Source organism: Pseudophryne corroboree, chromosome 10 (assembly GCF_028390025.1).
Source record: "Pseudophryne corroboree isolate aPseCor3 chromosome 10, aPseCor3.hap2, whole genome shotgun sequence".
Classification (NCBI taxonomy): domain Eukaryota; kingdom Metazoa; phylum Chordata; class Amphibia; order Anura; family Myobatrachidae; genus Pseudophryne; species Pseudophryne corroboree.
The window spans coordinates 45,093,003-45,104,290 of NC_086453.1; the positions used below are offsets into that span (position 1 = coordinate 45,093,003).

General features: G+C 42.0%; 1 protein-coding gene across 1 annotated transcript; it reads right to left on the bottom strand.

Moving 5' to 3' along the window:
- Window positions 1-260: 260 nt before the first annotated feature.
- On the bottom strand, window positions 261-1,189 carry LOC134966989 (C3a anaphylatoxin chemotactic receptor-like). The gene has a single exon (XM_063943992.1). It carries the CDS (start codon window positions 1,179-1,181, stop codon window positions 261-263), a length of 921 nt encoding a protein of 306 aa, XP_063800062.1. The 5' UTR covers window positions 1,182-1,189.
- Window positions 1,190-11,288: the final 10,099 nt, after the last annotated feature.

Genomic DNA, 11,288 nt, shown 5'->3' on the forward strand with positions numbered 1-11,288 from the left:
CAGGGATATACACCACACACTTGTGTGTCCTGACTTTTAACTTTAGCAGGCCCACATTCTGGCTATCGCTGGTCTAATGTATGACATATAGGTATTGTCAGGTAAGAATCTATGTACAGCAGAGAAACTGACGTACAATTCGCTACTATGTCGCTTTGTAAGATATCTCTAATAAGCAATATAGAACATCTGGGAATGTTTTCTTTTTAAAGAATAACATCCAGCAAGCCTTTTCATGTTCTCCATCAAAAGAAAAATATTTATAAAGATGATGAATCCAAATTTAAAGTTTGAGATGTGGTGCCAGTGTTGTCTATACAATTAAGGTCAGACCGTTCATTAAAAGCCTTTTCCAACACGGCTGGAAAGGACTTTAGAAAGTTTTTCTTGAAATCACGGGAAAAGAAAACATAGAGTAAGGGGTTGATGCAGCTGCTGAAGTAAGCCAAGCAGATGAATATTTCTGTAAGGATAATATCAATTCGCTGGTATTTTATATTTATTAATGGCCATGTGTTATATGGAAACCAGCAGATGAAGAAGCATACTATGACTGCAGTGATAACTCGGAAAGGTCTGTGAGACCGATTTGATTTCCTAATTACTCTTATGTTAAATAAAATCAGGCCATATGATATTACAATGATGGCAAATGGGAATGCAAACATACAAATATTTCTTGTGATAAACATTGCCTTTTTCTTTTTTGCCAGTTTGGCTTCTTTAGTATTCTGATATTTAGGAAAACACTCAGTGACATCATCTAGCCCATGGTTAAACACCAGATGAGGGATACTAATAAGTAGACACAGTAACCAAACCAGTACAGCTATCATGGTGGCTAACCTGGGCGTTCTGTGTAATTTGGTCCAAACTGGCCAAAAAATGGAGACAAGTCGATCAATGCTGATGACGGTCATGAAATAGACACTGCTCAACATGTTTATGAAGAGAATTGTTATACCAGCCTTACATAGGAAGTGATCATAAGGAATGTCCCAATACAAAGCCCACTCAGATATACGTAAAGGGAGAGAAATACATGTGAAAAAGTCAGTAAAAGCCAAGTTTAGGAACCACACGGCACTGACTGTCTTCATCTTGAAGCCGGCAATCCAGATGACCAAACCGTTCCCAATTGTCCCCAAAAATATAGTTAAGCTGTACCATATGATGGACATTGCTCTGATAACATTTATTACAGTGGAAGTATCTTGTGGAGACAGCCAATAGTCATCATCGGGATAGCTGTAATTGAACCAGTTGTCTCCAGTAGTATTCCTACAAAAATAGTGGACAAATTTACTTAACAGTGTAAGTTGACATTTACTTTCATTACAATAATTGAACAAGTACTGTAGATTTTTTAGATTTTGCTATGTACTGTAGCTATATTGACAAAATAGTGGTTTAGGCCAGTGGTTCCCAAACTTTTTTGAGTCACAGTTCCCTAGAGTATCAGCATTATTTCCATGGACCTCCTAGGCCCAAAGTTTCTTATTAAGAAATTCAGCAAAAAATATTGCATTAAGTAAATTGAACTTATTGGTCATTCTTAGAGTGAGTCCTGTGGTGGTGGACATGGTTGCAAATCTGTTTGTTATCCATTGAATAACAGCAACCAGAACTGGTTTTACCTATTGTATTGACCATAAATAATTTAAGTTGGTCCTGGACAACCAACCAAAGTGCCCTGTAGTACCCCAGGGTGCCATGGCACCCAGTTTAGGAACCACTAGCTTAGGAATATTGTGATTCTAAGATGAAACAGCTCCTTTCCTCATATTCAGCATAAGGAAACTATTTACTCTACTTTTTCTTTTCTATGTCCATAATGAATACAAATTTGTGTGAGTTGAAAAAAAAACCTTCAGCATTTCTTGTTTTACACAATTACAGATTTTTTTTAAATCAAAAGATACCCCCATGATGTTTTGGCTGAACTATTTGTACTTAAACAATGTTAGTGAAATCAGAAAAAAATGTATTCATTAAGTTTGAGCAGAATATAAATTGTTTCATTCTGACTGCCTACACCAATAGCAGAACATGTTGTGAGTAATCATATTTTTTAAACCTTAGGGATAAAAAATCCTTGGTGCATACAGTATATGAGTAAAAAAACTCTTTAAATTCCTGCAGCTGTGTAATCCTTTATTGAGATAGACACAGGTTTAGTAATAATCATGTGGTAGCAACAAGTGTTAAAATTTTAAATTAGCGCTGTGGATGTTGTAAGTGAATGGAATTAGTAGTTTTACAATCAAAGCATTAATAGATTTGGGAGTATGTTATGCCACTGTACACCAACCCCTTTCACCACTTATTGCAACATACAGATCTGCTGCAGTCATGTTACACAGCCATTCTAGTCATGCTATCATGTGACTCGGTAGCGCTGAGCATCATTATGTGCAACTTTTCCAAATGCATCTAAATCACATTGCTATGTGATTAAGATGCACTAGAAGCTTATGCTGATTAAAAATGATATGGAGCATGCCTATATTCTGTGCGTCAATGCAGCTATATCTACATACTGTACAAAATGGTATATTACAGTCAGAGGCATTTCTAGAGAGGAGAGGACCCGTGTGCAGACTCCGTGTGTGGGACCCTTCCTCTCCTGTAGCCGTCACCACCGCTGTTAGCGCTCTCAGCACTGAAACTCTGGCACAGTGCTATAGTCTACAGCGCATGCGCAGGAGTCTGATAAAAAATGGCCTCCGCGCCATTTATTTTTCGGAGTCCTGCACATGCGCTGTTGACTCTGGCACTGTGCCAGAGTCTCTAGTGTTCAGTGCGCTAGCAGTGACGGTGACAGCTATGGAAGAGGAGGGGTCCCACACACAGTCACCGATGGACGCCGGAAATGTGAGTATAGAAGAAATGGGTGCAGTGTGTGCAGTGTGGGCCCCCTCTGAACCCAGGGGCCCGTGTGCACTGCACCCATTATAGATACGCCACTGATTACAGTGTTTTCCTGGAAATCACTGTAAAATAGCATTTCATATGCAGATACAGGCGCAGTCACACACAGCATATAGGTATGCCACATATCATTTTAATCAGCATAAGCTGCTTGTGTGTCATAGTCCGACGTTAGCAGAGCTGCCAGCTGAGTCACGCTAGGCACTTCCTGCTGCATGAAGTATTGAGGTAAGATGTATGAGAACACATATGTATATAGTCACATCATGAGAGACCACTTCTGTACGTTTCTTTACGTCTGTACTTAGTGAAATTCCTATTAATAAATAGAAAGTCAGATGAAAGAAATATCACAAAATAATTGTCCTATTTCATGTCTTCATTAAATAAATAAAACATTGGTAAATTTATTTGAAACTTGATGTCAAGTGCCTGGTGCTTCCGTATACAGATAAGTGGTTTGGATTTCCTGAAAACTGAACACACCCGAACTTTGGGGTTTTGAGTCAAATCGAGTCCTGGCTCAGGTAATCCCACCAAGTTCTAATCCCGGATCTACAAACTGTGTCTCATCTGTTTTAAATGGCAAGTAAGTCCTTTCTCATTATTTCATTGTTGTGTTTTTGTTTTGGCTTTACAAACCCACACTCAGGTAATTTGGGTATGTTTTTGGGTTTGGTTTTTCTTTTGGGTTCTATAAAAATCAATAAAAACAACTAAAATCATGTATCTTGGACCTCGTTTTGTTCCTATAGCATAATGATGTCACATCCTACATCAGCTACTGTGAGGACATGTGTGTACCTACCAAGACTTACCGCATTTACAACAACAACAAGCCCTGGTTCAATGCCCAGCTCAGGCAACTTCGTCGAGCCAAACAGGAGGCCTATAGCAGCGGTGACAGAGCACTATACAACCGTACTAGGAACTCTCTGACTAAAGGAATCAGGCTAGCAAGAAAGCGGTTCTCGGACAAGCTGACAAACGATCTCTCCACCAATGACCCCGTATCTGTATGGAAAGGAATGCAATCCATAACCAACTATAGGAAAACATCAAAGTCCACCACTGTTGGGAAAGCGCAGCAGAGGTTGTTCTTCCTCAGGCAACTAAGGAAGTTCAACATCCCACAGAAGCTTCTGCTCCTCTTCTACTCCGCAATTGTGGAGTCGGTACTGTGCTCCTCGATACTCGTATGGTACAGCTCGGCCAGCGGGAGGGACAGATGCAGGCTCCAAAAGGTGGTCAGAACCGCAGAGAAGATCATCGGGGCCGACCTTCCCTCAGTCCAGGACCTGTACTTGTCCAGAGCTAAAAAGCGGGCAATGAAGATAGTAAAAGACCAGCTACACCCCGGCCACAGCATGTTTAACTTGGTTCCTTCAGGCAGGCGTTACAGGGCTGTCCCCGCCAGATCCACCAGAAGCCTCAAAAATTTCTTTCCCCAAGCGGTCCACCTGCTGAACTCCTGAACATTGACTGACTAGACGTACATGTAACTAACTTGTGTCCCTACGGTATACCTATCTGTGTAACTTTACTTGCCCCCCCCCCCACACACACACACACACACCTGCTTACCTGTTACCTACTTGGCTGTTGTATAGCAAACCAAAGACAAATTCCTAGTATACCCAAGTGTACCTGGCCAATAAAGCTTATTCTGATTCTGATTCTGATTAACATCAATAACATTATTTTCCAGTTAATTTTGCCACTTCACAATACCGTACACTGTACTAAGTGAAATGGTATCTGAAATCCTGAAGGACGCACTTACATGCAACACAACCCTCGAGATTCAGTTGTTAAATCCGAGTTCTGAACTTGAAGGAAGACCCAACTCTGCATTTTGGCCCTAATTCAGATCTGATCGCTGGGCTGCGATCAGATAGTCGCCGCCTACAGGTTGAGGGGAAAAAGCTGTGCAAGTGTGTGATCGCTTCATTAGCAGAGCTGCACAAACATAAGTTTGTGCAGTCTCTGCGCAGCCCAGGACTTGCTCAGCCGCTGCAATTGTTTCCTGTTGATCAGGGCCGGAACTGACGTCAGACACCCTCCCTCCAACATCTGATCCCGCCTGCGTTTTTCCGGACACTCCTTGAAAACGGTCAGTTGCCACCCACAAATGGCCTCTTCCTGTCAATCTGCTAGCGAATGTCCGTGCGTTCAGATATTTCGCACCATTCCGTTACTAGCAACTGATGCCCGGTGATGTTGTACAATGTGCCGGCGCATTGCGGCTCACAGGCATGCGCAGTTCAGATCTGATTGCATGCTATGCAAAAACGCACAGCAGCGATCAGATCTGAATTGCCCCCTTAGTCTATTCGGATCTCTAAAATTGATCTGAGCATGGACTCGGTTCTAATCAGATCGCCAAAGTTTGGATGTGTTCGGTTTTCAAGAAACCTGAATTGTTAACTTCTAACACCTGCTTTTTACTGTTACTAGTTTAAATGATAATCCACTATTGAAATAGTCCCAAATTTTCTCTGTTACACATACAGTATATGTGCCATCTTAGCTCACAGAATTTCATTGATAGATTCTTTAGCGTAGTGTACTTAAACACATAAATACTGTATGCAGACATACTTATTCGACCAATATCTGGGCAACGTCATAATCTTTTAAACTTCTACAATGAAGATATGATGTTGGGCTGATGATGTAATAGTGGCTCATTCTGAGTTGGACAGAGCTGCGTCTGTGTTTGCAACTTCTTCCGGTCGCACATCTACGACATTATGCAAATGCTGCTACAAAGCCCTTTCCTGATATACATCCATGCGAACAAGTGTGCAAGGACTGAGATGCCACTGATCCACTGATGGTGAAATAGCACTTTGGATTCATCATCGGTCACGTGGACATAACTTGCATGAGCCCTACGGCAGGTGCAGATTTTCCATCTGAGTATGGCCGCCTATGTCAGCGATTTAGTGTCTGTCTACACAAACTCTTCAGAGATACTCCAATAACACACCCATTAGATGGAACACCTCCCAGTCACTGCCCAGGAATGACAAATACACCTTCAATGTATTTCTCTGTGCTTGTATCTGAAAGCACAACTGCAACTCTGTATTAACCCAATCGGGATACAGGCACAGAGTGACTTGGAAGTGCAGAACAAAAATTGCATAATAAGTGTAATGACAGCCAGTGCATTTGATGAGGAGAATATTGTAATTTTTGAAAATTATTTCTGAAAAGTGTATTTAATATAGTAGATACTGTATAAAATAGCTATATATGAAACAAGAGGTGATACTATACTTACGTGTGATATCCAAACCAGGAGTCCACATGGTCTCTTTTACACTGTAAGTGGAATCGTAAAATAAATAATAATAAAAAAACACAATAAAAATGACACTAAGCAGTACACATTTGTAATCAAGTCGCGGATGAATTTGCCATATGATACTGTACATTCATATTAAATATTCAAGTTCTATGTTTGTGAATATTGTGTGCAGATGAGAAGGTTTGGATTTCTACAAGACAAAACCACCCGAACTTAGGGGATATGAGTCAAACTGAGCCCCAGCTTTGGGTCTTCCAGCCAAACTTGGATCCAAAAACAAGGAAAAATGTAATCTTCCCGGCATCGGATCTCACAGATTTTGGTTTGCATAATGTACCTTCCTCATGATTCGGGTGCCATTTCACATAAGATGCTGGAGGAAGAGGGTGTGGGACTGAGAGACAGGACACACACCAGTGTCAGTGGCCAGAGGAAGAATGTGTGGGACTGTGGGTTCTGTGTGAGACCCATTGGTGAATTTCCCATTAGGCGCATGAGGCAGGTGCCTAGGGGTGGCACTTGTTGAGGGGAGGCACTTGGATGCTTGTTTTAGTACTGTTAGACTGAAATTTGCCAGTAACTGCAAAAATCTTTCCACCCTACTGTACCATGTGGCATCTTGTAAACTGTCCTAGGGTAGGACTCCCCTTGTAAACTGTCCTACGTAGTAAAAATGCATACATAATTCCAAATAAAACAAAATGTCATAGTTCTTTGCTTTATTATTATTATTATCATCACAGATGGAGCCATGCTAGCCTGGCTCCGGGCGAGCCCAACGACGAGAGCATCTCCTTCCAGGTGGGCGTGCACGCCCGCAATGGAGATGCACCCCATTCTAGTGAATGGGAGAGCGTCTCCATCTGGGCATGCATGCCCAGATGGAGACGCACCCCATTCACTAGAATGGGAGGGTCTCTGCACACTCCCAGTGTGACTAGGTGGACCAATTGCCTAGTCACGCCGGGAATGCACGCCTGCAATGGAGCCGCCTCAGATGAGAGTGGCTCCATCTGTATATTAAATTGAAAATCATCAAATGAGGGCTTACAACCAATCAATGAATATAATAAGCCATTACTGTTGTCTCTATGGGTGCCATGACCCCTAAATCCACCCCTGGTGGAAGGACACATACCAGTGGCAGTGACTAGAGGAGTAGGGTGTGGGACTGTGGGCTTGGTGTGGGACTGTGGGCTCTGAGAGGCAATGTGTTGTATGCTTATGCACTGTATTAAAAAAACAGTTATGTGTTCAAGCACGGTGTTAAACATAAATACAAATAAAACTGTTGTGTGTTCAATATCATGTCAACCTTTTGAACCTGTTGACCTAATGCAGTGTCTACCTTTTACCTGACAACCTTTTGGCCTTGTTGATCATTTGAGGACTGTCTATCTTTACTGTTCAGTAAATCTATCAACTGGATACTGTAACCTATTCTATATTGTGGAGTCTTACTAAAGCAGCTGGCTGAGCCTATATATTCAGTGTTTAGACTCATTGGAGCTTGCTCATTGTAAGGGCTTGTATTTTAAAGTGCTGCTTGGATTTGTAAGTGTGAGTTGGTAACAGCAAAAGGTGAGTTAGAATACAGAAAAAGGTGAGTTTTATAATACACAATCAGGAACACACATTTGCAGTACCATTAAACTTCTGGTGAGGCTGCAAGGGGCTGACCTTGTGAGTGAGTGAGTGAGTGAGAGGGTCTCTTACTTGGAGTAGCAGAGGGGCTGTGATTGTGCGTGGGTGAGGGGCATTTTTTTTTTAGCAGGAGCTGTAAGCCGAGTGAAGAGGAGGTGCAGTGAGCTGGAACAACTGCAACTGCTAAGTGGAGTATCGGTGCCGCAGGAGAGAGTACTACGTCTGCATAAAAGTGAAGGACCAAGAACCGCACAAAGATAGATAAGTATAAGCCAGCTTAATTATTGTATAAGTGAGATTGTTTGTCTTCTACTTTTTCTTTTTGCTTCTTTTCTTTGAGAGTAACAGGGAGTTAGACCTTACAAACAATATGGGAGGGGCTGTGATTGGGGACCTCACTCAGTGCATGTCGTGCAAGATGTATGCACACCTGGAGCTACCGGCCCAGTGTGATTACATCTGCATGAGGTGTATGTGAACGGTTGCCCTGGAAGCCCAGGTAACTGATCTAGAGCAAACCGTTACGCGACTGAGGGAGATTCACAATCTCGAGCGAAGTTTAGACAGAACGGTGGAGGAGTTGCGGGAGGAGTCACTGGTAGAAGAGGATGATGATCAGGTAGCCAGCTGGGTCACAATTAGAAGGAAGAAAAAGAGGGGGAGGCTCGACATCTCCGAACTACTGTATCAAACGCGGACAAATTTGCCCGACTGGATGAGGAATCGGAGGATGATAGTGAAGAAATGACGGTGCCGGAGGAAACTGCTACCACTAGCATCCAGAGGAGCTGTCCCTCTGGCACAGTTGGGATAAAAGATAGTGAGGTACCTAGTCAGATGGTGGTGGTAGGGGATTCTATCATCAGGAAGGCAGATAGGGCAATCTGCTACTGGGACCGTGATCGCCGTACAGTCTGTTGTCTCCCGGGTGCTCAGGTACGGCACATTGCGGACCGGGTAGATAGATTGTTGGGAGGGGCTGGGAAAGACCCGGCGGTCTTGGTGCACATTGGCACCAATGACAAAGTTAGCGGAAGGTGAGATGTCCTTAAGAAAGACTATAGGGACTTAGGAAAGAAACTTAAGGCAAGGATATCTAAGGTAATATTCTCTGAAATATTACCCGTGCCACACGCTAGTCCAGGGAGGCAGAGGGAGATTAGGGAGGTAAATGTGTGGCTTAGGGATTGGTGCAGGAAAGAGGTGTTTGTGTTCCTGGAACACTGGGCGGACTTCTCAGTCAGGCGCCAATCTTTTTTGTCGTGACGGATTGCACCTGACTGAGGAGGGGGTAGCGGTGCTGGGGGGGAAGGATGGTTAGAAGGTTGGAGGAGATTTGAAACTAGGAGCCTGGGGGGAGGGTTTAGCTAGAAACTACGGGTCATGCAGTGAGAATAGTGGGGATGGCGGTAGTAAACGAAATGGGGGAGAAGTTGGGGGGAGGGTAAGAGCAGGTGGTAAGGTTACTAACATGGGTACTAAAAGGGATTTTACCAAAGCACTAACCAATGACGATTACAGGTCATCATTGCTACATAAGGTGAAAGATGTCCCTAACGCAAGGGAAAATACTTATCTTAGTTGTATGTATGTAAACGCTAGAAGCATTACTGGTAAAAAGGGCGAACTAGAAATACTTGCAGCAAGCAAACAGTATGATATTATAGGCATTACTGAAACTTGGTGGGACGAATCTCATGATTGGACAGTCAATCTAGAGGGCTATACACTGTTTAGGAGAGACAGACTAAATAAAAAGGGTGGAGGGGTGTGTCTTTACGTAAAGCCATTTTAAAACCTGATATACGGGAAGATATTCAGGAGGGGACTGTAGACACTGTCGAGACATTATGGGTAGAAATTGCATCCGGGGAAAAAGGAATAAAAAAGTTAGTATTGGGTGTATGCTATAGGCCGCCTGGTATCAACGTATCTGATGAGGAATTGTTACTAAAGCAAATTGAAAGAGCAGCAGGAGTAGGAGACATAGTAGTGATGGGAGATTTTAACTATCCAGAGATAAACTGGAAAAACGATTCATGTGATACTGCTAGGGGCAATATGTTTTTAAACACACTTAATGATAACTACTTAGTTCAACTAATTAAGGAACCAACTAGGTACAATGCAATCTTAGACCTGGTATTAATAAACAATGGGGATTTGTTATCAGGTATTATAGTAGGGGAACCCATAGGAAACAGCGACCACAATATGGTCACATTCAATATCAGTTTTCATAAACAGCCCTATACTGGCTCAACTAGGACTCTAAACTTTAGCAAAGCGAATTTTGAAAAGATGAGGGTATTTTTCAGTGATATTGAATGGGAAGGTTTCTTTTTAGGAAAAAATACTATGGAGAAATGGGAGGTACTTTAATTCCTGCTAGCTAAAAATACACTCAAATTTATTCCTTTGAGCAGCAAAAAAAGGAATAAAAATCATAAACCGATGTGGCTTAACAAAAAGATAAAGGAACTTATGGGCAAGAAAAGGAGAGCATTTCAAAAATACAAATCTGACGGGGAAGCAGAGTCATTTCAGCACTATAAGGAATGTAACAAAATATGCAAAAAGGAAATAAGAGCGGCTAAAGTAGAAACTGAAAAACTAGTAGCAAAGGAAAGCAAAGTGAATCCCAAAAAATTATTTAAATACATTAATAGCAAGAGATTAAAGAAGGAGAGTATGGGCCCTTTGAAAGACAAGTTGGGAGTTTTAAGCAAAAATGATAATGACATTGCGGACACACTAAATGAGTTTTTTTCAACAGTATTTACTAGAGAGGACCCAATTCAGGGACTAACACATAATCTCAATAATGAGAATATCCCACTGATAGGTACTTATTTATGCGAGGAAGTAGTCTGTGACCGATTAAATCATTTAAATATTAATAAGTCACCAGGTCCCGATGGTATTCACCCAAGGGTTCTAATGGAGCTTCACTCTGAACTTGCAAAACCGCTATTTTTGATCTTTAAGGATTCAGTAATATCAGGTATGGTTCCCAAAGACTGGCGTATAGCAGAAGTAGTGCCTATATTCAAAAAGGGAAGTAAAGCTGAACCAGGTAATTATAGACCAGTTAGTCTTACATCTATAGTGGGGAAAGTATTGGAAGGTATTCTAAGAGATAGTATTCAGAAGTTCCTTGAAGTCAATGTAACCCCTCCCTACTCGCGACTCCCTTGTAGAATTGAGGTTACCAATAAATAAGTCTAAGGTGTGCCTCCACCCAAGCTGTTTTGAGGTGGGCTAGCTTGGGAAATCCCGTAGTATGAACTTATAATAATTGTTATACAGTAAGGGTTATACAGCATCTACTTTCACTTTAACATTACTATTCATCTTTATTGTCTTCCAGACCCGTTCCAGTGAGTTTCTCCGGAAT

Bases quoted from the DNA above. Each gene is read 5' to 3' on its own strand.
- LOC134966989 (XM_063943992.1), bottom strand. From the start codon at position 1,181: ATGTCCATCATATGGTACAGCTTAACTATATTTTTGGGGACAATTGGG.